The sequence below is a fragment of the Nomia melanderi genome, chromosome 1 (assembly GCF_051020985.1).
Source record: "Nomia melanderi isolate GNS246 chromosome 1, iyNomMela1, whole genome shotgun sequence".
In the NCBI taxonomy this organism is placed as follows: domain Eukaryota; kingdom Metazoa; phylum Arthropoda; class Insecta; order Hymenoptera; family Halictidae; genus Nomia; species Nomia melanderi.
In genome coordinates, this window is record NC_134999.1 from 36,997,755 (window position 1) to 37,024,966 (window position 27,212).

Consider the following 27,212-nt stretch of genomic DNA (forward strand, 5'->3'; position numbering starts at 1 on the left):
TGGACTGCGAAAATGCTCCTTCTCTCTCTCTCTCCCGCTCTCCGTCTCTCCGTTCCTCTTCTCTCCCCGCTCCGCGCGAGAATCAGTCGTTTGGCTGTTACAAACCGATCCGGATGGCCCCCGGTCGCGCAGACTTTCCCGCAGGAGAAGAGGATCGCGCCGCGACGCGGACGACCGATAAGACGAATCGCTGATCGCGAAGTAATGAGCGGCCGTGATTTCTCGCCGCCCCTATCTGCTAGCCTCGTTCTCACGTACGCCGGCTGGAGACGGTTAACAAACAGGGGCGCGAGAGAGCTCGTCTCGAGGGTAGTTTTGGACAGTGTAGAACCTCGATTGCCACCGGGGCGGAGGGAATGGAGCCATTATCACGTAACAAACGGATTCTAGTTTGAAGTGTTCCGCGTCGAATTTAAGACGGACGTGAGCGACGCTTCAGCGACGGTTCTCGCGATGAAATAACCGAGACGGAGAATAAATACGGTCTTGTTCCGTTTCTACTCGATAACTTAAAAATTACGAGTGATACAAATGTTTCGGATGAAAGCTGTAGATATAGAGCTAAACATGTTGCGATACATCGAACTAGCGATGTATCGAACCAACCCTTAGGATCTGAAGGTGATTGAAGTAAACCGGTCGCTAAGGAGTCGGTCAGAGTAGACGAAGACGAGCTAGTCTTCGAGCGAACGTGAACAAGAACCTATCAAACTATATTGTGCAACATTTGTATATAATTGTAAATAGAACTGTATAAAGAACGTTGTAAATAATTATGTCGCGAGCGAGCACCCCTAAACCCATCCAGCGCAACACTATAATTACATCTTTCTCACATTACGAAGATATTCTAAAGTCTTCCGACGAAAGCTCGTCAAACCAGTTGGAAAACGATCATCCGTTACATACTGCAGGCCGTTAAAAAAAAACTCCAAACAAAACCGCGCCGTTTCCGCGCGCAAAACGGACAACAATGCCGGCGCAATAAATCTCCTTATTCGTCGGCGAAATTATTCGCGGATGCGGCCCGCGGGAATCGACTTCCTGCTCCGTTCCCGGCCGGGAGCGCGATGAAATCGCGTGTAAAAATCGGCTGGCCTGCTTACACGATCGGTGTCCGCGTCCGTCCGTCCGTTCGTTGATCGTTCGTCGAAACCGGACGGGGTTGGCGAGAAAAAGCCGCGCGGAGGCGAGAGGTCGGGGGGTGGGAGGGAAAACAGAACGACGAGACGAAATAGGAAAACGGGTGGGGCGAGGGGGCGGGGTGGATGGAAAAAAAAATAGGGAAAACGGTCGTTGTTTCCGCGCGGAGGAGAGGATATCCAGTCGTTTATCGTCCGGTTCGACGGCGCGGCGATCGAATTCATTCCCCCTGGCTGAATACATTGCAAATATAATGGATACCGGATTATAGGGTTTTTGTTTCGCGGACGGGGCAGGGCGGAGGGCGGCCGGCGGGCACGGGGTGAACGGCAGATGCGGGATTATTGTTTCATAACGGCCGCCGCGGATTTCTACGGCCTTTGTTTCCCGCGTTGATGTGATTCGCCGAAAATTGAGGTCACTCTTGAGCCTATCGGCCGCGCGATATATCCCGTAATACCGGGCGCGAGCGTCGGGAGGCGTCGGCGATCGCGATGCTCGCGCCCCGCCGATTAAATCGGCCCCGATCCAGGCCGAGCGTTATCGCGGCTCGAATGAGGAGGCATTAAAATATCTTCGGGTGTTAATTAATTTGAAAATTCATCGGAAGAACGGTCCGGAAATTGGAACGCCGCGCGAGGGTGTTACCGGTCGGCTTCGTTTTCGTTTAGCGTTTGGACTCCCGATCTTCGGGGATGATGGTTTCGAATTAATGTATTTAGAATTGTTTGGCTCTTGGTTTCTGTGGGATTTGAAATTTGTTGGTTATGTTGGAATGTAGATGGGATTTTTGCGGTGGAACTTATGGTGTTGGTGTGAGATATGGAAGATGTGAAATGAAATGGGAAATAGAGAACGGAAGAGTAATTAATTATATCGAAATAAAATGAAGAAATGTAGACACCGCCACTTGCGACAGATTCCCCGGATTACTGGGAGCAATTTTTTTGATTACCGCTGGCCCGTGGCGCAGCGAAGTGAATGTAGAATTGATCCGAAGGGATGGAAAGGGATATCGCGTTACTCCGACGGAGAGGCGATATGCATCGGGTTGCACAGACAGCGAGCATTCCGCTTTACGTGGCTCGGGTAATCCACGATTGTGACATACAGGGTGTCCCAGACGCACGCAGATTCGTTTGAAGCGAGCTTAAGTCGAACAAAACCCTCCCTAACGAACAAAACGATGCTAAAAACATTCGACCACTCTCCAACCCCTTCCATTCCTAACGCAAGAACCCAAACGCAACAATTGCCTCGCAAATTACACGCCAACACTGAACAAAAACATAAACAAACCCTAACCACTGAATTACCATAAAACACGCATACAAACTACATCTTTCCGACACAGCGATTCATCCCATAAAGTATAAGATACCAAAATACCGCTATTTTTCCGAAGACCAGTCACTTCCCATAACTCTAGGGAACTCGCCAGCCGAGCCATCCGGCGCACCTGGCAGGTATTCCCATGCGTCCCGCCTTATCGCGGCACGGGGAGACAGACGCAATCGTCAATCAGAGCCGACCGGATCGATAACGCTATCAGGAGCGAGGCCGGTCGGAAAAGCTGCGGCAGCGAGGAGGTCGATGGAAATAAAAGGCAGAAGGGCCGGTCGTTACGGAAATATCATGGCTTCTCCCGTGAGTGACTCCGGCCAGGTTGCCCCACCACCACTAGAGGCAGCGACACATGCGGATGCCGTAGAAAAACGTGACCGGCACGTGGCGCCGGATAATAATAACGTTACGATACTCCATTTCAGACGTTCGATGGTCCCCTCAAAAGCCTCTCTCTCTCTCTCTCTCTCTTTCTCTCTCTGTTTCTGTGTCTCTGTCCGTCTCCCTGTCTGTTCGATACGCTCGCGCGCGCGCGTACACGCTTCCTTTCCCTCTCTCGTGTAGCACATTGGAACACCAACTGTCTCCTCGTGGTCTCCTGATCGAAGCGTCCCTTTCGATCGTTTGAAGGGCTGGAACGTGGCGTCGTGCTGTCCCACCCCCGACGCTCGAGCGGCGAGGGTGCTCGATTCGAGGGGGCGAACCTATCCCGCGAGAATCGGGATTGTCTGAATTCTAGCGCCGGGAGCGACTCTCTTCGGGCTGGCTCCTCCGCGAGGATTTCGTATGAGATTTCTATTGTTCTCCGGGGTGCGAGGACATTCATTTGAAATTGTGTGCAGATATTATGGTCGACCACGGACGCTCTTGGTGGTTTTGTTTGTACACTTTTTATTTAATCGTTCGCTGCGGAAGGTAAACATTGTAAGCAATTATTTGCTGTGTTGCTTTATCATTGCTGTGTGTAATGCAGTTGATACTGATGGCTGGTTGAGGATGACTTTGTTCGAGATGGACTCGAGGTTGACCCTTTGGCTACGATGGGATTTTTCGTTAACGTATTTCTTAGGAAATATGTTGGAACCATGGAAACGTTGAATTGAGCTAAATTAGTCTAATCTGAAATAATTACTTCTATATAGTATATGACTATTACCTTTGATCTAAGCGAGTTTTGCTGCAATTATTGTCAATAACATTTTATTGACAACAGTACACAGAAACCAAATATTTCAAGGCCTTCAGAAGCCAAGAGTAGCCAAAGGTTAAGGGTGGCTCACCCTGCGAAATCTTCCAATATCAAGTCTCTTTTATCAAATAGAAATTAACAATATCAAGTGAAACTTATCAATTGAAATTTATCAGTATCAAGTCTATTTTATAAAATAGAAATTCTCGTGTAACAATTCTTTCTTCTACCGAATAATGAACGTGGAAACAATGCAGTTGCACAACCGATCGTCAGGGGCGAAACAATTCTTTCTCGCTCGCCGTCAAATTGGGATGATTAAAACGGTGACGGGACGACTCGCTTGGAATTCAATATCACGCGGAGAGCATTAATTCCGCGTTAATTAAAATCTTGTTCGTGGAATGTTTGTCTTGCCCGATTGTAACCCGTCGCCGTAAACACGAGGACTTCGGGCCTCGGGAATATTACCGTTGCACCCTCTGTCACGTCTGTTGACGCAGGTCCTGGGATTCAAGGATACCTACGTGTGGCTTAAGGAGCAAGGTTCCGGGCACGAGAAGAGGGCAGGCTTGCGTTCCCCGAAAGCGCTCAACTCGACTACCAAGGTAAATCATTCGACAGCAGAAAAAGTTCTTGCGACTTTCTGGTTTTCAATGGATTGACATCGAAAATCAATCAGTGTATCACTAGTTTAATGAACGAAACTGATAATAACAGCAAGCTATATCTACACCATTGACAAAAAGTAAAATTCTTTTACACGATCGTTCTGTGTTTGAACTTTGAACATTTTTCGGTACCTAATACGATCCTTGACGCCAGAAACAGTTCTTGCGGCTTTCTGGTTTTCAATGGATTGACATCGAAAATCAATCAGTGTATCACTAGTTTAATGAACGAAACTGATAATAACAGCAAGCTATATCTACACCATTGACAAAAAGTAAAATTCTTTTACACGATCGTTCTGTGTTTGAACTTTGAACATTTTTCGATACCTAATACGATCCTTGACGCCAGAAACAGTTCTTGCGGCTTTCTGGTTTTCAATGGATTGACGTCGAATTTCAATCAGTATATCACTAGTTTAATGAATAAAATTGACATTAACAGCAAGTTACATCTACACTATTGACATAAAATAAACTTCTTTTATGCTTTCTCTGTGTTTGAACTTCGAACTTTTTTCGGTACCTAATATGATCCTCTGTCCACGGACGAGGCGCGTTTTCCTTTATCCTCTGACGTGCCTCTCTCTGTCGGAAAAGATCATCTGGGCGGATCAACAAAGGACAATCGAGCGACAGAAACGCGGCTACGTGCCCCTAGCCAACCTGGAATCCGAGAGACCTCTGATAAGGGAGAAGAGGCTCGAGATAGATCGCTTGAACGACGTGGAAGAGGATCAAAGTTTCCAGGAATATTTCGCCTACGATCCTGATGACTCTAGGTTGATGTTCAACGACGAACTGTGGAACCAAGAATGGTACCTGGTAATCAAATTTCCGATCACAGTCGTAAATGTCGAAATGGAGAGTTTATAACGTAGAGACACGGTTGTAGAAAGAGGAATCAATGGGGTAGTGGATCAATATTCACTGGAGTTGATGGTAAAAGGATCGAGTGTCGGTTCTGCTTTATCCTGATAAGATAAGGCTGCTTTATCTACTGTTGCAGCAAGACACAAGGTCGAACAAAGCTTTGCCGAAGCTCGACTTGAACGTGCTACCCCTCTATCGACTGGGGGTAACTGGTCGCGGCGTCAGGATCGCCGTTTTGGATGACGGTTTGGAGTACACTCACGATGATCTTCGGAACAACTACGTGAGTCGAGGAAGTTTCACTCTAGCTACCCCTTTCGAATCATAGATGTCGGGGATGGTATTCGAGGGATGCTATAAATCAACCCCTTAGATTCCATGGAAATATCCAATCAATACTCTCGATGTTTTGTTTGAAATTGATTCAGGATCCAGAGATTAGCTATGACGTGAACGAAGGCGACGACGATCCACTACCTCGATACGAAGTATCAGGTAACGATAAAAACCTGCTTAATTTATTCTTCAATCTACATAACGTTGCATAATATTCTACCGTGCATTGTGACATGTATATTTATGACTAATTAAAGAATGCAGGGGTGAGCTGCAGCTTAGACGCATGAATATTCAGCAGGGAAATTTACTGCACGTTCGGTTATATTATTTATGAATTTCTCTCACTTGTAATTAAGCGTAATGAATTTAAGGAACAGCTCGTATGCATAGTTGCTTCGCGATAGATTCGACCGAAATCAATTTTCAGGGATGAATGGCCACGGGACAAGGTGCGCTGGGGAAATAGCGATGGAGGCCAACAACCGGAAGTGCGGCGTAGGCGTCGCGTTCGAAGCCTCCGTCGGTGGGATCAAGCTCCTCGACGGTTTGGTGAACGATCGCGTGGAGGGAGAGGCTCTCGGGTACAAACCGGAAGCTGTGGACATTTACACAGCCTCTTGGGGGCCTGCGGATGACGGGAGGAGTCTCGAGGCGCCTGGGAGACTCGCCTCAGAAGCTCTCAAACGTGGAATTTCCATCGTGAGTACTATACCTCAACAGTAAAAGATACAACTGCACCAATTCAGAAATTTAACCCCTTGCGTATTTACCTTCGCCATTATGTTCATGTACCATTTTACTATCGACAATTTGGAAGAAAGTGGAAATACTTCGAGTGGAAATTTTATTTGAAGATAATACAATGATAATAGCAAACAGTTGCTTTGATCCGTGGATAATGAATAACATTGATTCTTGTTAACACATTGCGTACCGATAACGAGAAATCTCGTTTTTCTATAAAGACACTTAGTTATGCAACTTCGCTAATTACCACAGCATTGAAGAAAGTATAAAATTTAATTCGAATTGATTATCTATTTAAAATATATTACATAACAATATATCTGAATTGTTCTATGTATAGTGATATAAGTTGACCTCAGTGAAAATTGCCATCCGCACAGTTCAGTTTTCCGAAAATTAGCCGGTACGCAATGTGTTAACACTAGGTTTACGGAACGCGTCAAATTGACGCATATTGGATTTCAGAAATATTATTTCGTAAATGTTTACCGACTTTGATTGATGCGATCACACTGACATGTACCCCAATTACTATCAAATCTCCAGTTTCCACAATCTAAATAAACGAGCATCAATTCTTTTAGGAATAATAGAATAAAGTGTACAATAAATGCCCGTAAACCTAGTGTTAAAGAAATCTTCATCACGAGTCTCACTTCTCATTGTACGGCAAGGGGTTAAAAATCGTTTACAATTGAAACCCTAATTTCCAGTCAAACTGAACGCACAAGTTTCTCATTCATTATTCGTGACGCTGCTATTCCTCTAAAAGTACACGTACCGTCTCACGTATCTCTCAACTTTCCAACTAATAAATCGCATGATCGGTAAGCAGGATAATTTCCATTGAAAACGTGAACCGAAGTGAATTACGTTAGCCAGATAATTTCCGGCGAGATTCTGCGTAAGCCGATGTCACCGCAAACGGTTCCGCGATGTTGGCTTAAAATCCCGAGCGTTTACCGTGAAAGATTAAATATGGATGAAGAATAAATCGCGCGCGAGAGGTCGAGGAGCAGCCTCTCCGCATATTAATAACGGCGGGTGCATATTTATCGTGGCCCGATGCGCTCCTTGTCACGCTGAACGCATCCGCGGGAAACATCCGGTGGAAAGTTGATGTTTACAAACACAGACCCGCGGTACGATTATGTTATCGATTGTGCACGCTCGCCATTGTGCAGGGGAGGGGCGGCCGGGGCAGCGTTTACGTGTGGGCTTCCGGAAACGGGGGCTCGAAATCGGACGACTGCGGATGCGACGGATACGTAGGGAGCATTTACACGATCGCCGTTGGCTCCGCGAGCCAGACCGGCAGGTTCCCCTGGTACGGGGAAAGTTGCGCAGCGACGATGGCCACGACGTACAGCAGCGGAGCGTACCACGATCAAATGATAGTGAGTAGAACTAACGGAATTGAAGGTAACATCGAAAATTGGAAAACAGTTTGAAATATTTCAGAATCTTCACCCTTTGCACTCGAAAGCTTTTCAATGGAAATATTCAACACTTTCTGACGAGATGTAGGTCATTCTGTTTAAAACTAATTTAACGATGATTCATAGATAGATTGAGCAACAGAGCTGTTTTATTTAATATTTCACGTAGCATTGCGAACTTTAATTTGAAATATTAAATATTCGACTTGTGTTGTGTCGAATCATGTGACTGAGTCACCTCTCGAGTGCAAAGGGTTAAAGGCACCGGTGATCGACCTCAGTTGACCGTTTTTCAGGGAAACGTGGAGAATAAGGTTTTTGAAAGATGATCTTTTAATGGTGGATATGCTGAAGCATCTAGTACGAAACACTTTTACCTAAATTAAATTGTTTGTCAGGAGAATTAATAATTCGTTTCGTTGGCTGTATTGTAATTTCCTTAAGTGGAACAGCAATTTCTCTAATTATTTTGAAAAGTTCGCTTTGATATATAATGTACGAAGTTGAAACAGAATTTTCACACATAGAGTTTCTATATTTGATGAAGGAAGTTTATTATTATTCATCTAGAAAATATTTCTTAACTGGTCTACTGGTGCTTTACCTTGAATAATCTGCGAGAAATGATCGAGTGTAGCAGAAAGTTATTTGGTTGATTACTGTTATCAATATAATCACTGTAGCAATTGAAATATCATTCAATCTATTGTAAGACAAGAAAGTACTCTCAGTAGATACAATGAAATACAATGAAATCTCCACAAGAAATAATCGATTGAGTGTAGCAGAAACTTAGTAATTTGGTTGATTACTGTTATCAATATAATCACTACAGCAATTGAAATATCATTCAATCTATTGTAAGACAAGAACTATCAGTAGATACTATGAAACGTTGATTCACGTTCCAAACACTAACGGAAGTACAATGAAATCTCAAGACAATTTCAGCAAATGCTTTCGACGCTGCACACGGTAGATACACGATCGTTGAGTTGTAACCAGCGACAATATCGAATTAAAACATCACTTAAGAAGCTACATCGCGCGGGGGATTCCGGCAGACCGCGATCAAACTTCCACATTAGAGAATAAAGCGGTGGGACGGGCGAACAGGACGCGGAATAATTTAACCGATTCCGTTTCCGTGTTTCCAGGCGACAACAGACCTGCGGAACACTTGCACGACGAGGCACACCGGGACCTCGGCGTCCGCTCCATTAGCCGCGGGAATACTCGCGCTGGCTCTTCAAGTAAAGTACGAAGTTCCCCGACTGATTTGTCGAATCCTCTGTCTAGAAACTTTTTCCTCAACGTACATTCAACGGGGTCCCGTACAATCGGAAACTCCGTGGACTCATCCGGCCGGTTCCGACGAATCTGTCCGGCATTAAGGTTCATTACGTAGCTTTTTCTCGGGAAACTCGGGGCCATTTTGTACGGCGGCGAAAAAAGATCGTAAGGAACGAGATCCAGGATCTCCCCGGTCGCCGGCCGGAGTTCCTGTATTCCGTTCTTCGTTCCGAGCACGCCGCTGCCGGAAATACACGGGAAACGCGTTAAGCATAAATCCGAGCTGCACGGAAATCAGCATGGAGATCGTTCGAAAAAGTTATCGCTCCGTTGCCGGTGTTAGAAGAATATTTCAGCGCGATACTCCTACGGTAGATTGCGAAACTTGGTAGGCAACCCCATTACGTCGAAGTTGTTTTAAGTTATTAACGGATGCGTGGCTCGGGCTCGCCGAGTTCTGCTTACGGTCTCGCGCGGTGTTCAGATATGATTACGAGATGTATCTAAAGTGGATCCTGGTAATGAAACGGGGCAAATATTTCCTTCGCGGCTGAGCAGCCGGATTAATCTCGTTGTTGTTCTTAAAGCAAGGATCTGTCGTGGCGGGACGTGCAGCATCTCGTCGTTTGGACCTCCGAGTACAGCCCGCTCAGGTGAGTCTATCGGTCCGATGATCGTTTAACCAATATAATACTCAATATCTTCTGATTAGACACAGACGACGTTTTCTTAGATTGAATTAAGAAATCTCACGCGCATCGAGGAAGAGAACTATCTTCTTTCAATATTTTGTACATTGATGCATTATACAATGTTTAATATTAAATATCAAAGTTTACGGTTTTGCTGTGTCAAATTATTTGGTGACTTAGAGGCGCCTTTGGAGTGCAAAGGGTTAACGCTTAGTTTGACTCGACATTCTATTTTATTGCAGCCTCTACCTGTTTCAACAATTTTTTCTATGTTTATCTGTAGCATCACAATTGTACCATTTAAAGGTAACGTTTCAATGACTCCTGAATATTCTTGAATATATAAATAGAGCGTCATATTAAGCTGTAATTGAATGAACCAACGTCGACGTGAATATCACATTAGACAGTGTTGGCATATTAGACGGAGTGTAGCATCAAATACGTGGCTCGTCGAGTGGTTTGGTAATTAGATAACATTGCCATGTAGTTGAGAATTAATTCACTTATCGATCATTTCAATATTTTTATCAATTTTGAGAATTCAGTCGCCAAATGGGAAAGAGTGGAAACCGCGTCGGTGAACGTGTTAAACTTGCGCGAAAGAATCTGGAGCGTCTTGTAAAAGCTTTCCATTATACAAAGTATCCCAGTGATAGCGCGATGGGACTGTCATTCGAACACGGCACGATAAGAGCCTTGATTTATGGACCTCGAACTCGATTAAAGTGATGCGAATTGTTTGGTTGATTTGCAATCGAATGAAATTGGAACAGTTCCCGTATGATCTCGCATGCTTGAAATCGCTTCTAACGGGATCAGTTCGGATGGAACTTTTAAATGCAAGTAAAATTTCCACCGTTGAATTCGTTTATAGCGACGTTGCGTATAAAATTCTGGAAATTATTCATTGCGAGCACGAATATGTTATCATTTTCAAGTGAAACTCGCGGAAAACCGTATTAAAGTTGGTTAACGTTCGAACGGTTATTATTCCGGAATTAGTTAACATTTTTTAATAATCTTTCCGTTGTTACCCGCGGGGAAGTTAACTCTTTAAAATGCATTTCGTTTTACCGCGAGACGAACTTCCGCTCCAGATATATCGTCGCTGAAAGAGGATCGTAATTTTTAATGCCTCGCTGTCTCTGCCTCGTTCGCTTCGTTCAATGAGATTACTGGCTACGGACACGTGCGAGCCGATTCAGCAGCTTTTTACTATTTACTATTGCCATTACTATTAGCGTACGCACTACCAAGAATTCGAGCAAGTCAATGAGACCTCCCGCCAGCCACATGCTGCGGAAAATCCATACTTCAAACTCCCATATCTCGGGAACCGTTTGAGATAGCGGCGCGATTCAAAATTCATCGCAAAGTGCACGCTTCCCCTATCTCGGGGCTCCTTCTGGTTTAAAATGGAACGCTCCTGCGACTTGAAACTTTTAGTCCACGTTGATACCATGAAGCAGTGATACGTTCATCGATGGATTCCCATTAACGACGTGTTTCCTAAAACGAACACGAGAATATTCATGTAAACTATACATTACAACGTTCAAGACACAAGATTTATAATATACAAATCTGAATGTAAAAATTAAGAATTAATAAATCATACCGGAAGTACGATTAACTCCTTGTTCAATGACGAGCGAGACTCGTGATGAAGATTTCTAAACTAATTTAACAAGAATCAATGTTCATTACCCACGGATCAAAGCGAACAAGTATTTTGCTATTATCGATGTATTATCTTCAAATTAAATTTTCACCTAAAGTAGAATGGAAAATTTTGTTATATTTCTTACAAATCGTCGATAGTAGAATATTACAGCTTAGTAACGAAAACAAATAGTACAAGGGGTTAAAGGAGTTATTAACCCTTAGCACTCGAAAATTTCTCACTTGAAATGCTCGATACTTTCTAACTAGATATAGACGAGATTCTTTCAAATGAATTTATTAAAAAATCACATATGAATTAGGGAACTAAAGCTATTTCCTTTCAATATTTCACGTATTGATGCAGTATACAAAGCTTAATGGTGAATACCAAGGTTTATAATTTTGTCATATTTCTTACAAATTGTCGATAGTAGAATATTACAGCTTAGTAACGAAAGTAAATAGTACAAGGGGTTAATATAGAAATCATCTTGAAACTAGTGTAATGTTAGTGTTCATCTTCAATATATACTTTTCACTGAATTCGAGCTTGGACGTTTGGATTTTCCTTTCGAAATATTAGCAACGTATACGACTCCCTGTTTTTCAAATTTCTACAGCTCAATTTAATATTCCTACGTGTACCAAAGTATTCAAATACTTCTCACGCGATTCTAATCATGGGACGCGTCACGTGTTGTCGATATTCAATGGGGGAGGCATCAGTATGGTGGTATAAAGGCGTCCAGTCGTACAATGACCCACTCGATCAAAAGGATCCCATCATACTGTACCGACAAATTGTTTTCTCTGGGAAAGCCTGTCCACCCATTCATCTTGGAGCTTTCCTCGCAAGGAAGGACACGCGAGTCGATCGCATTCTTCTCGCCGAGCGCCGCGGATCGAGCTGAATTAAACCCTCGTGACATTCTTATTCGGTCCGTGGCCGGAAGGGAATGTAGGTCGTGTCGTTTCAACGGCAGGGCAGTAATTGAGCTGAAGCAAACAGGAAGCGAGGATCTTTCTCTGGTAAAAATAATACCTAGTCTTGCTCTCTCAGGTCCAGTCGTAATCCAGGCTCGCAAAGTGCTTTTACCACGTAAAGAATCAGTCCCCCCCCCCCCCCTTTATATTCTCCTTTACTTCGTTCACTAAAGTCCGTTGTTTAAAGACGACGTCTATAGAAATATTTGTTTCGGATAAACTCAATTATTGCAAGAGATCGCGAGCAATCAGATTATAAGTTAAAAGTGCAATCTCTTTCCTTAACTTTTAATTCAGTCCCTGAAACTGGTTTCCTTATCGTCGCATCTGTTAACACTTAGCAATTTTTATAGTATTCCTAGCGAAAATTAGAAATGCTATAACATTTCTTAGATCTTTTATTTTCCTTAGCAGAAAATTTGGATGTGTGGAAACTCGAATAATTTTAGGCTAGTCTGTTTAAGATTCATTAAAATATTTAATATTAGAACTGGTGCAATATTGGAGCCTACAGAGTTCAAAGGGTTAATAGATTAAACAAACTATACATAGTATCTATAAAAATACTGATTTCCCAAATGAATTCCATTCTGTCGGGAAGCTTCGATGAATAGTTAACCCTTTGCACTCGGATGTTTCTTACTAGAAATATTTAACATTTCTTTATGAGGAGAAGACGATTTTCCTTGAAAAATTATTATTATTATTATTATTATTATTAAAGAATTATTATTATTATTATTATTAAAGAATTATTATTATTATTATTAATTATGAGACTAATTCGAAGAGAAATCACCAGTACATTGAGGAACAAAGCTGTTTTATTCCAATGTTTCGCGTATCGAGGCATTACACAAAGTTTAACATTAACCCTTTGCACTCCAGAAGTTTTTCACCGGAAATATTCAATATTTTCTAATGAGATACAGATGTCATTTTCTTCGATTGAATTAAGAAATCTCACATGCACTGAGGAAGAGAACCATTTTCTTTCAATATTTCGTACATTGATGCATTATACAAAGTTTAATATTAAATATGAAAGTTTACAGTTTTGCTGTGTCAAATCATTTGGTGACTTAGAGGCGCCTCTGGAGCGCAAAGGGTTAAATATCACATTTTATAGTTTTACTGTATCAAATCAAGTGGTGACTGAGAGTCGCCTCTCGAGTGCAGAGGGTTAAAACAGCGGAGCATTGAAAATCCTTTTCCTGAATAAGGGAAGATAGGAACCGGGAATTCCGCTGGAACGAAGTTGAACAAAAAACCCCGCAGCAAGATTGACACAAGCAATCGGATTTATTAAAAACCCTCGGCCCTATTCACGGCGTCAAGATACGCGTGACGGTCCGAACTCGCTAACCCGATTGCGCGATTGTGTCCAGCACTCGATCAAATCCGACGAACAATGCTTTTATCCTGCGCCGATATCGGCTCGACGAAGTTCCTCGCCGAGGCGCCGGTCGGCTAAAGTATTTTATTGCCGGCGATTCGGTTTCCGGCTCGAAACACGTATAAAACGCGGAACGTCCCCGAAATCGGGGACGAACGCGAAATTAACCGTGCGCGACGATTCGAGGCGATAGCTTCTCGCGGAAAAAGAGGATCAGCCCGCGAACTCGTCGGGACTGTTCCAATTTACGCGAGTCGTTCCCCTACTCGCGCGAACTGCTTAATCGCGTCAACTTTCAGGGAGAATCCTGGCTGGTTCCGGAACTCCGCCGGCTTCTGGTTCAACTCGCGCTTCGGCTTCGGACTGATGAACGCGTTCGCGCTGGTCGCCGCGAGTTCCAACTGGACCACCGTCCCGGAGAAGAGCATTTGCGAAGTGGTCGCCGACGAAATGTGAGTGGACGAACGGCGATACAGACATACAGCTATGAAAGTATTCGAGACGATCGATCCCTGTAACGAGTCGCTCGCGAGTTTCTGTCCATTCGTTTCTTCCGGATTCATCCGCGTTTCACGGTTATCTAATGTACACGATTTTCTCCGGCGTTGCATTTAGACAGTTCCTGAATATATAAACTCTAACGATCTTATCTCTCGGAGTAAACACTTATCGCTCGCTTTATGTGACCAGTAAAGCGCAAAGTGCAGGAACAATGAAATAAGTTAGCGGGAGTACTAAGAAACTTGCGTCGTTAATATCCATACTGCGCGATGTTGCAAATGGAAACGAGTGGCGAGAAAGAAGAGATTAATTTTTTGATACTTTGTACTGATGAACAGTCTGCGAAATGAATAGGAAAGAAACGGCAGCGTTCAGTGCGACGATAAAGATACACTCTAGATCTGGTTTTAAATCGCGTGCAAAACGTTTCGTCCGTTCACACGAATTTCCGTACGAGCGAAGAATTTATCAAGCCTCTAAAACGCGATATAGATAGGCGTCCCGTGCAATCGATAATATTGACACAGGTCGGTCTATCCGAACACACCGCACGCGAGCACCGCGCAAGTAGGATTTACCTCTCACGGTCCATTTAGATTACTACGGTCGAATACCGTGATACCGTGCGGCACTTTAAACATCGAATATTTAGCCGTGTTACCGCGCCCGCCAAACCGAAATTCTCTTTCATAAATTCTTCAGACACCTAACGCGTTCAAATAATTAACCCGTTCGACCATGCTCGGGATTAATCGAACTTGAATCTACTCGAACGAACAGGAAAGAGTATATACGAAAATTCTTTTAATATTCCGCGTCTTTTCAATTATTCCGTATATCAGTATTATCAGTGGGTCCATTTTTAAGCTACAGAGAGAATAAAGAACACGATTTCCACAGTGGCTGTAGCTGTTTTTCAATTCTCCGCGCATCCGTATTGAAATAAACGTCGCTCGAATTCTTTTCGAAGTACAACATTCGAATGTTTAACGTGCCACGAGCGAAACTAGCTGGGAAATATAAAAATACTCCAATAATGCACCGCTGCAAGCTACGTTCTCCAGTTTTCAAGAGAGCGAAAACGGAAATTCGAAATTCAGGAAGCTCTTATCCTGCTTCGATCGTTTTAACGACCCATCCATGAATTTTTTGAAAGACTGGTTACGATCGTCGAAGTACCTAGGAGGAACATAATTCCAGGGAAATTAGAAAAGTTCCGCGCGTTTCGAATGATACACTGCTCCGAGCTCCCATTTCCGAGAACAAGTAGAACGAAGGGAACAATTTGCGCGGATCGACGCTGAGAACGCTTCCAGCGTCTTGCGATCAAAGAGTCGTCGTCGTCGTCGTCGTCGTCGTCGTCAGCCCTCGAGTTGTCCTTGTCCCTTCAAAAAGCGCAGCGAAGCTCGCCGCTGAATTCAGCGTAGCGAGGCGGAGCCACTTCACTCATTCGTTACCGCGCCGCGAGGAGGACAGTCGAAAAAGTGGAACGTCTCAAGGATATTCCGTACGAATGCTCGCGTGTCGGTTAACACATTCGTCGCTGGCTTATCTGGCTCGGTGTGCGTCCGCCACCCAGATCTTTTACTTGAACACTGACTGATGAGTACTAGTAGTAGAATATTTAAAGCAGTACAACAGTCAGCATTGATTTTCTTTCAATTCTTCAATCTTGCACAACGTATGAATCTTATCGAATTTTGTAGAAAATTCAGGAATTCAATATTATATTTTAGAATGTAGAATATTTAATGTAGTACAACATTGAGCATTGATTTTCTCAGTTTGATTAAAGTTATCGAATGGACGCGTATCGATGTACTTCAGAACGAATGCAAACGAAAGCTCAATCTTGCACAACGTATGAATCTTACCGAATTTTGTCGAAAATTCAGAAATCCAATATTATATTTTAGAATATAGAATATTTAAAGTAGTACAACATTGAGCATTGATTTTCTCAGTTTGATTCTTAAGTTATCGAATAGACGAGCGGTATATCGATGTCCTTCAAAACGAATGCAAAAAAAAGCTCAATCTTGCACAACGTATGAATCTTATCGAATTTTATATCAAAAATTCAGAAATCCAATATTATATTTTAGAAGAATGTAACATTATTTCTGTGAATTTCTATAAAACATACTCTCTATTTGAAATCAACACTAAACCGAGCAGTTAAATTGACTTCTGAAATTCCTCTATAGAAACTCCCATAGTACATCTATCGAGACTTCAATTAATTTAAAATCTAGTTCACGTATCGTTAAATCAATTTCTTTAATAATTTCTCAGAGAAACATCTGCTGTCTTTTTACCAACCGTAAAGAGAAGAAATCAGAAATGGGTCACATCGAGTAACTTCGGTCACCTGGTAGCTTCGATATTAAAATGACTTCTAACAAAATTCGATAAGATTTCTACGCTGTTGAAGATGAAGTGCGACCGAAGGTCCGCGCAGAGTTAAGCCATCTTCCGCCACTCAGAAATGCATTTTCCCTTCTACCGAATCCGAGACCTCGATCCTCGAGCGACGGACGTTCGAAGGCAACAGTCGCGTAACAATGGACAAACGTCACGCCGGTACGTATCGGGTTGCCTAGGTATTTCAGGAAATTTCAAGTAGCACCATCGACAAGATTACCGTGCGCACGGACCGGAAATACACGATTCACAGTCGGCCGTTCGGTTTAGAATCGACGAGAGGCTGGCTTACGGGGACTCGAGGAGGCTGCGATTCGAGGCCGGGGACGAGTGTCGATCGTCGCCGAACGGAATAACGTTTTTGGAACACGCGGAGATCGAGGTCAGCCTCGAGTACAGTCTTCGCGGCGCACTCCAGATGCACCTCACCGCGCCCTCAGGTATGCACTTTTCATCCGCGCGCGCGACTTTCGACTTTCGGCTCTTTGATGTCGTTCCGTTCCCTGTAAACGGACGAGAGGCAGATGAAAGGGGAAGACGACGCGTTAATTAACAGCCGGCCGGAAAGAAACGTTGGTATCGAAATTCCGAGCCGTGGAGATGTCGGCCCTTGTCCTGATTCTGTCAATCGGGATTCCGATTCTATTCCCCGTGATCCTGATTTACGAAGCATCGAAAGCTGGAACGCTGGAAATGGATGCATCAGTGATCCGCGGTTGTGATTTTGGATTAGAGCTAATGAACGTGGATTCTCTGATTAGGTAAATCTTGCGATTCACGGATAAACTGGAAGATTGTATCAATGAGAATATTTCTGTTGAAAGATTAGAAACTTTCTATACAAGATGAAATAGTATTCGAATTTATATTCTGATTTAGTAAGGATCTTGCGATTCACGGATAAACTGGAAGAATGTATCAATGAGAATATTTATGTTGAAAGATTAGGAACATTGGATACAAGATGAAATAGTATTCGAATTTATACTCTGATTAGGTAAATCTTGCGATTCACGGATAAACTGGAAGATTGTATCAATGAGAATATTTATGTTGAAAGATTAGAAACATAGGATACAAGATGAAATAGTATTCGAATTTATACTCTGATTAGGTAGAGGATCTTGCGATTCGCAGATAAACTAGAAGATTGTATCAATGAGAATAGTTCTGTTGAAAGATTAGAAACTTTCTATACAAGATGAAATAGTATTCGAATTTATTCGATTCATTTTAGCTCGCAGATTTCTGGCGCTACAAGTGCATCAGTTTATACTGTCAGCTTCCTGCAGTACTAAGAATAGAATCCTTCATTTTCCACTTCCCGCTTTTATCATGTTCACGGTGTGTCGTCGAAACGCAATAAACGAGATTCTACCCCGTAACAATCGAAGTGCCGAGCGTTTCTCGCGCGATCCGCTAAAGGAGATCGCCACGCGAGCTTGTAAAACAGCCGTGAGGATTCATTTGATATCCGCTGCAAATATCACTCCCATCCACGCATTTATCGCTTGGAACGCGCTTTATAGGCGTGGATCGCCCTGGAAATAACATTTTTACGGTGCAGACAGGTGCGTCCGAGTAACGGCGAGAAGTCCTATTAGCCTAGCACCTGACATGAAGGTCTACCTTCGTGGATTAAGATTAAGCTTAATCAGCTGAGGCCGTTTACTCAGTTTCCAAAACTCTAACAGATTTTGCGCGAAAAAACTCTCAAAAAATCTAGCTCATGCAACCACTGTCATTAAGAAATCAACGCCAATGTCCGGATTGGTTACATTGCATTGTCCATTGACCTATGGCACCTGTTTGACTTCTTACAAATAAATAAGCAATGTTGCTAGATCAAGGTGTCTCGTCCACACCCTTGGTTAGCTCGGGCACTCTGGGATCGCCACTTCCCATACCACCATGGTTAGGTGGCCCCTGGAGGATGCGTCGGAGGAACGCCATCTTAACCACTTGCGCTGACAACGAATTGAGAAGCTCGACAGGATCTCGCGCGAAGAATTTTGCGCAAGTGTACACACAAATGTCGTTTACCAATAATTTTTGTGCGAAGTGGTAGATTTCAGAGCAATCTGGAATATGTAATCCAATAAGACTATCGACGTGTGCAATATGTCGTTGGTAATTTTCAGACAAAAACATCACGACGCGCGTAACACGTCTTTCCAGCGCAAGTGGTTAACATCGATTTCGCGAACGGTCCGCTTGTTCTGTAGATTTATGCGTTCTACGATGAGTTAGCTTCCCGGACAGCCATTTCGAGGAACGTCAAAGCTGTATTCTTACAATGCACTCGTAAAATGTCTTTCCAGTTCTCGGACAGTTCACGGAACAGGTGATTAATTCTTAATTGCCTGCAATTCTACTTCATTTGATACTTCAAAGGTTCCTTCATTACAAACTGGTCGAGATAGCGATAAATTACTTCCAAAATTGAAATTATTACCGTTCGAAAATATATTTAAAACGTTATCATTAGGAAACACGTCAAAAAACTACGAAGCATTATCATTCGAAAATATAAGTTGCAACGTTCAGAACATTAAACTTCACTTCTAAATTCCAAAGATTCCAGCTCTAGTTGGTAAAACCAGTTACCGCTGAGGAAAATCAAGGGAAACGACTCGCGACCCGTGCGTTGCACCACGGAAAATTGCGACTTCGCTCCTCCGATGCAGTTCGCAGGTGCACTTAACCGTGCTCTTGACTTCCACTTGTCTATCGATTAGTCGATTTCCTCCGGCTGCCGCCGGGACAAGGTTGGATCGACGAGGTAGAACGTCGGCCGTGTAAAAACGGAGAGATCGCGAGCTGGATCCGAGCGTAACGGTTTCAATCGGGGCTAATTTGGGCCGACGAATCAGAGATCCTCGCAACGTCGGCGCCGGCGGCTCGTGCATTGTGCAGCTACGCGCGATTCCGTGCACGCCCACGGTTACCTGTTATATTAATAAACGATGTTGCGTGCGTCGATGCGAGCGGGGAATACTCGAAAAACCCCGCGTTTCGATGGTACACTGTGTTTCAGGTCGGACGGGAACGGGGCCGAGCAATCTTCCGTCCTTTGTTAACGGCAGCGAACGGCGGCCGGCTGGAATTGGTCAATTATGGTTCGACGAGCGCCTAAAATTTTAATGATTTTAATTCGATTCCGCGCGAACCGGGAAACCCGGGAAATAAATTGATGTAATTTGCTTGGGAAAAGGGCGGACGGAGAGTTCGCCGGGAGAACGGAACTCTGGGAATTATTCGTTTCGAGTGGTCGCAACTTCGAAACGAATGTAGCAGAGATGATTTGCAATATTTTTAAATTGATGTCTATAAAGATCACCAGAGAGATTACGTTGACTGCCATGGGGTCACCGGTGACCCCCAAATCGAATTACTATAGTTCACTCAATGAAACGATTATATGAAAACATTTATATATTGTAAATAATGCTACATAATACAGTGACCCCTGACCGAATCTAAATACTATAGTTCACTCAATGAAACAATGATTATATGAAAACATTTCTATATTATAAATAATGTTACATAATACAGTGACATTCAGCTAGATGAACGTGGAATAGTAATAATATTATATTATATATTAATATTACATTTCTTCCATTCGGCATATTTTCCTCTGCGAAATCGTGCGACGTTCGACGTGTTAACGAGCATATGAAGCAATAATTGAGACAAGAAATAATGATACAGTCATACTTCCTTTGAAGAATTGTTTCGTCGGAATTTATAGGATCCTATTAAAATAATATAAATTTCCAGCGGTCGAAGGACCGCGCCATTTTTCACGACCCTTTCACGATCGAGCCACCGCGTGATCGCTTATTTATTCAATAAAGTAGCACGGACCAGGCATTATTCATTTTCGGCTCGCCCAATGTTCAAGGGACACGTGTGCAGCTGCTAAAGCCCCGGAAGTTGGACAACTCGTCCGCCGGTTTCGAGAAGTGGAGATTTATGTCCGTGGCATCTTGGGGCGAGGATCCTCGCGGCAGCTGGCTGTTGGACATAGTCGATGAGGTGATTAATATCAATTAAGACTGATCCACATTTCGGAGTAACATATCTAACAGTGATACATATCTTGATAATAAATACAATTTTAGAATCATCCTTTCAAGTCAGTTTAACACGATAACTTCTGACTTTGAATAACTTACAAGGAATATAAAAATATTTAACACAAACTACCGAGTTCAATTGACTTTCTGAAATTCCTCTATGGAAACTCGAAGTGTATCTATTAACCCTTTGAACTCTGTAGCTCCAATATTGCAACAGTTATAATATTAAATATTTTAATGAATCTTAAAGAAACTACCCTAAAATTATTAGATTCCACACATCCGAATTTTGTACTAAGAAAAATAAAAAATCGCAGAAATATAAAAATATAAAACTATAAAAATTAGTTGCTGTTGCTGATAGATTACAAAACAACCTGGAGTGCTAAGGGTTGAGATTAATTGATCTACGATTCAGTTTGCGTATTGCTAAATCAGTTCCTTTAATAACTTCAGAGAACATCCGTTATTTTTGTGATCATTGCAGAAAGAAATCAGAGATGGATTATTTTGATCGATTTGGTAGTTCTAGAGTTACTACATCGTATTGCTAAATCAGTTAATAACTGTTCAGAGAACACCCGTTATTTTTGTGATCATTACAGAAAGAAGAAGTCGGAGATGAATTATTTTATTTGGTGGTTCTAGAGTTAATACAAGAGAAATATTATAAGTAGTTACCAAACATAGAAAGCAATAGAACATCTGTTATTTTTGTGATCATTTCAGAAAGAAATCAGAGATAGATTATTTCGATCGGTTTGATAGTTCTAGAGTTAATACATCGTATTGCTAAATCAGTTGATAACTGTTCAGAGAACACCCGTTATTTTTGTGATCATTGCAGAAAGAAAAAGTCAGAAATGGATTATTTTATTTGGTAATTCTAGAGTTAATACAAAAGAAATATTATAAGTAGTTACCAAGCACAGTAAGCAATAGAATATCTGACGAACAATACCTTGACAGATTGGACCGAAGGAAAATAACGGCACAATAGGATCAGCCGTATTGGTTCTACACGGTACAAGCACGATGCCCGAGTATCGCAAAAACGGGCCGAGAGTATACAATCGCGAGTACAATCGGCTCCGAGACACGGTAAGTAAATTCCGCCGCTAAAGAAGCGAATTAAGCCTCCTGATAAGAAGGGAAGTACCCATTCGTGTCGAGAGGAGGAGTATTTCTCTCCGCTGTATTCTTTCCAGAAGGAATTCCTCGACGTGGATCGGCCAACGAATTTCATGTTCAGCAGGAAGCACGAGAGCCTCGACTACCAACCTCCAGATGGCAACGATTTATATGACGAACGTTGGCTCGGAGAACTCGCGACGGATGAAAATTAAAGATCCCGTAACCGAGCAAATTGTAGCTAAATTAGTTCCGAAACTATCGGAATGATACACGGCATCCGGCACTCGGAAAAGTATCGCTGCGTTCGCGAGAGCGTCAGCTGATCAATCCACCGACACGTTCGCGTTTCACTCGGACCTGGCATCGCGTTTGTATAATATATTAATATAATCCTTCAGCCGTGAAATTCTGTTGCCAGTAGAATGAAATTAACGGACCGCGAGCGTTTATTCATGAAACGCGTCCAGTTTATTAATAAAAAGTTACCTCGAACGTTCCATGGTTTGTTATCCGTTAACCCTTTGCACTCGAAAGTGTTTCACTGGAAATATTCGATATTCTTCGATGAGACAGACGATGTTCTTTAAAACTAATTAATGAGGAAACTCTCAGTTACCACTTGATTTGATTTGCAAAATTATAAAGTCTTGAAAGTTATTTTATTTCAATATTCCATGTATTGATGCATCATACAAAGCTTAATATTACATATAAGACTTTATAATTTTGCAAATCAAATCAAGCGGTAACTGAGAGTTTCCTCATTAATTAGTTTTAAAGAACATCGTCTGTATCTTTTTAATTTATATATATTTCAATATTTCATATATCGATGCATCGTACAAACCTTAATATTATATATATAAGACTATAATTTTGCAAATCAAAGTGGTGACTGAGAGTCACTCGAGTGCAAAGGGTTAATTTGTGTTTCTACTGTGTTCGATGAAAGGTTTATCCGGTGTTTCTGTAATAATGGAGAGATATTATAATTATTTCAGTAAAAACTGCCATGTTTGCACGGCGTCGCTTTATCTCCAACACCTGTTCGCCGTTTCGGTTGAACGCGACACCATCGCCGCGTGTTTTTCGGCCATAAACGACGAAGCGTCGCGTCGTTATGGCTTAAGTAACATTCTACCGTCTCCCTGGTCCCCTTAAGACGAGTTACGAGTTCGCAACACGCCGCGGACAACCCCGAAATTCGAGAAAGCGTGCCCGAGCAGTCGGTGGTCCACGGCGAATTAAGTCTAAAGTAATCCGAGATCCTTGAGCAAATTTCCTGTGTTTGCCGAGGAGAGGCCGCGGTGCTTCGGTCACTTAAGACGATTGCCGTTTTCCTTGCGGCGGATTTGTTGGCTCGCCTCTGCCAGTGATCGTTTGCGGTGATCTACCCGCCCGGGAGAGCTATTAGAAGCTTTTATACTTTTTACTCGCTGCATTCCTCGCGAACGGTCTGCACGCGATTCGAGGGCGAATTGTTCGGTGCCGAGTGTTTGCTACGAAGTTTCAGTCACTTGTTTTAGAGTAATTGTTTTTTAGTTTGAGAGGATCTTGGAAGGGATTAATTATAGAAGAAAGTGATTAGAAAATTGTAGTTTCAAAACTACTATAGAAAAGTGTAGTTTCCTTGGAAATTTCGATGCCTCGTCCTTTCAGAACGATTTTCTGAATGTTTCAAAGGATATTGTAGCTTTGTTTCTGGGTCGACATGGAATTCTCAAATATTTGTTTAGGATTGCCAATAGCTTGGAATTCCAGAGTAACTCTCGTTCCGAAGCTGCGAGGAAATATTAAGAACAGCTACTTTGTCGGAGTGTGAATTTTAAGAAGGATTCTCATGAAAATCTGACGTCAACGCCGGCTTCGTGTAATATGATTATTTCATTAAGGCACGAGGGCGGCGGGAATGTTTTCCCGAGATTTCCTTGAAGAAAGAATATTATTATTCTCTATTCCGGCGGCCGGGAACTCAGTTGAAAACGGCATTAAATGTGTACATAATGGGACACGCCTTAAATAGAACGTGACCGGCGTCAAGTATTTCTCTTTTTACCGAGAAGTCTAATTAAGGTTCCTTAAAATTCCACTGACTGAACGCTTAAGTTCTCAGCGGCCGCGGAAATACCAAATCCTCGTGTCCGATTTACCGGAAATATTCATGTGTGCGTGTGTGAACGGAGTTAGCCCTTCATTAATTCATCGTAGACGATCTGAACGGATTCCATCGACGGCTACCGCGTAATTATAAAATTTAACGACTCCGCGAAAGACGGCCTGTCTTGGAAAAGAATAAAGTAATTACGACGGGAAATAATTCGCTAATTACGCTTACCTTGTTTCCTCTTTCACCGATAAAAAAATTCACTGAAAATACCGACTCGTTCCGGTGTATTTTCGTGAAACGAAATATCAACTGGTGGAAATTTTACCGTGTTTTTTTAGCGTATTGATTTAATGTTAAAACACGTTCCGAAAATACCCGGAAACTGATAAATAAAATTTCGTTGGTACGATTTGTTTTCCAGGAAACTGAGGTAGAATTCGAAAGAAATACAAATGCTATCGAATCGGACTTGATTAACGTGCCAGTTCATTACTTGCCGTTTCCGCTAATTGCAACCACGAACGCTCGTGTATTACGTCGGTCTTGGAATTCAATTTTCTCGGACGGGGAGTTCTGTGTATAAATATGTTACTACATATTCAGAATTATTTATGCAATTCCAGTGAAACTTTGTAGCTTCCAGTCGCGGGACATTTTGGGGAAGACAATTGTAAATGTAGAAGCATTATTAGGAATTCTGCTGCAGTTTCCATTTCCTTTTATGTAAAAATCATTCGTTTTTTAACCAAGACATGAAAGGCTTCGTAACTGAACATGGAATTTTTTCGACATAACGACCATGATAATTTGGAGAATGTCGTCTAGAAACAGAATTATTCCAGAATTTAAATATACATTTGCATACAAATTATCCCGCGGAAAGACGCGTCATTTTCGGAACACGCGAGTTATAAGGGACTCCATAAATGTGATCTACGGAAAAAATCGCCGGAAATTCCCAATGTATCTCCACGAATACATTGAAATTTCCCTCTGGTTCCCGAGTTACGAGGTTTCCCGCGAAAGGAAGCCGAATTTTTGAACAGCGACGATAATAAGCGGGCCAGAAACGTGATCCAGGGAACAGTTATTGGAACAGGGCGATAAATCGCAGAGTTTAAGGCGAAAAAATGCAACTAGGGGAATATCCCGCGGTAATGCATAGCCGGCACACGTTCCCCGTAAAATACGACGGAAGCTATTAGCATGGCTCGTCCGCTCCGCGGGTTGCTCGTGGAAGGCGAGTCTAAGTGAGATTCCCGCGGAAATCGCGCGTGTTTGCCGAAATCTCGCGTGATGAACCCTCGGAGAATTACCGGAGACATTCTCGGCCGCCCTTCGCATTATATTCGAACAATATAAGAGCCGGCGTACAATGGGAGCGGCGTTGAACGAAATATTTACGAGATTTATTTTCCAATTTCGCCGACGTGCGGGTGGACACAAAGCGTCGCGTTTCGTACCCAGAAATTCAATTCCCCGGTCCCGGCCAAACAATGGCTGCCATGATAATGCAAACACACGGTGCCGGCGCGCCACGATTTGCTCTCCGATCGACCGGCGAACTTCGTATAGGCGAACCATCGGCGCGACGGAAGACGGAATTCCCGCGATCCGGAAATCGAAGCGCGGATCGAGACGATAGCCTCGCGGCGGTTTTAATTAAAAACTAGAATTAATCCGGTCGCGACTGCGAAACGTTTCCCCGGTTATTAAAGACCGTTGGCTTTATCGATTGACAGGCTTCAATGAAACTGGCGTGAACTAATTGCGTCGACGGCCCGGGACGGCAACGGTTTCAGGAATCGGATTAACAATTGATATCGGTTATCTCCGGCTCGCCGAAGTGTCCATGTATTTCTTGCGAATCTCTCGATAACGAAGTTCCGGTTGTTACGTCGATCGCCGATGTTTCAGCGCGCGGAATATGGAAATGGTCGGTGACACGCGGTTTCCCGGTGTTGCGGCGCGGCTGATGATAGAACGAATTGTTTCGACGGTCTCTTTGAAATTAATGGGAATCGCGATGTAAAGATCGGAGACGTTTGACGGGATTTAATGGGGTAGGGTAATTGGAATTAATGTGGCGCCGTAACGAGATTTCGGCGGAAGATACGCTCGAAAGTAACTCCGGACTTAAAGCAATCTCTTGATAACGTCTATCGATGGGGTTACCGACTGGAAGTTTCCTCGTTCGTAAATTATTCACGGCGAGACGCAATCTAATACAGATTCCGCGAGAGAAAGCTGCGGTAATCCCCGACTTTTCGAGAATTTTAAGAAGAAGAAGCTGCCGATCGATGTATAAATGATCGCGCCCACCCCGATTGAGAGCATCGAGCCGAAAGTTCACCTCCCGGATAGAGCACTCGGTTTAAAGTAGCCTTTCTATATTCAGCTGAACCCCGGTGAATCATATATGAAAGTGTTCACCCTGTTCGGAAGGGACAAACGTTTTGGAAAATACCTCGGCAACGTTTGAACTTCGCAACAGGAAAATCCAGCGATCGTTTTACGGGCGAATCTCGACATTTCGAGACGAAATTTTCATATTTGGAAACCTAAATCATAAACAAATGATTTAATTACTGAAACAGCAAGAGATCAGCGAGTTTCCTTTTCATCAATGAATTAAGCAGTTGATATATAATCGAGCTTCATCTGTTGAAGATTTCTAATATTACAAAGAATCTTCATCTCAAAGGGTGAAGACGATACAAAATTTCCTAAATCACTATCTGAATCTCAGGACACTTCGTCCTCGACGAGTGACTCGGAGAGATAGGTTGACAGTCAGCTTCACAAGCAATACGCTCGGTAGAGTTCCAGCAAATAGTCGCGAGTGTACTCTAGAGTTCCCAGAAGCGGAATTATTTTAATATAAACACGAACGGCACCGTTCGCGCAATATCCCGGGGCGCAAACAAAAGGATAGACCGTTCCGGCAAACACACGGAGCAGCCGCGCGCTCCGTGTGTCCGTTAAATGGCCGGTTCGATCGGCGAAGTTGCGCTCGGGCCGAATGCCGCGAATAAGGGCAACGCCGAGGGAAACGAAGGAAGAGCGCAAGGGACCACGAATTTTGACCGTTCGCGAGCGCCTATCATAGTCATCGAATTCACCACGTAGCTGCGCTACCGTCGACCTAATAATGGGGTGAGTCGGGGGCGAAACGGGGAT

The 27,212-nt window shown here is 43.1% G+C and overlaps 1 protein-coding gene across 2 annotated transcripts in view; it reads left to right on the forward strand.

Moving 5' to 3' along the window:
• Positions 1 to 22,432, forward strand: part of LOC116434585 (neuroendocrine convertase 1) — a 35,245-nt gene extending 12,813 nt beyond the window's left edge. Inside the window, exons 3-15 of one of the 2 annotated variants that reach the window (XM_031993125.2) lie at positions 4,180 to 4,284; positions 4,948 to 5,172; positions 5,357 to 5,503; positions 5,649 to 5,715; positions 5,987 to 6,258; positions 7,491 to 7,703; positions 8,903 to 9,003; positions 9,626 to 9,691; positions 14,078 to 14,230; positions 16,974 to 17,143; positions 20,614 to 20,747; positions 21,761 to 21,892; positions 22,000 to 22,432. In XM_031993125.2, the coding sequence (XP_031848985.2) occupies positions 4,180 to 4,284; positions 4,948 to 5,172; positions 5,357 to 5,503; positions 5,649 to 5,715; positions 5,987 to 6,258; positions 7,491 to 7,703; positions 8,903 to 9,003; positions 9,626 to 9,691; positions 14,078 to 14,230; positions 16,974 to 17,143; positions 20,614 to 20,747; positions 21,761 to 21,892; positions 22,000 to 22,137 (1,923 nt within the window). In that variant the 3' untranslated portion in view covers positions 22,138 to 22,432. The remainder of the gene's footprint in view (positions 1 to 4,179; positions 4,285 to 4,947; positions 5,173 to 5,356; positions 5,504 to 5,648; positions 5,716 to 5,986; positions 6,259 to 7,490; positions 7,704 to 8,902; positions 9,004 to 9,625; positions 9,692 to 14,077; positions 14,231 to 16,973; positions 17,144 to 20,613; positions 20,748 to 21,760; positions 21,893 to 21,999) is intronic. The other variant, XM_076368975.1, reaches the window with a different exon arrangement.
• Positions 22,433 to 27,212: the final 4,780 nt, after the last annotated feature.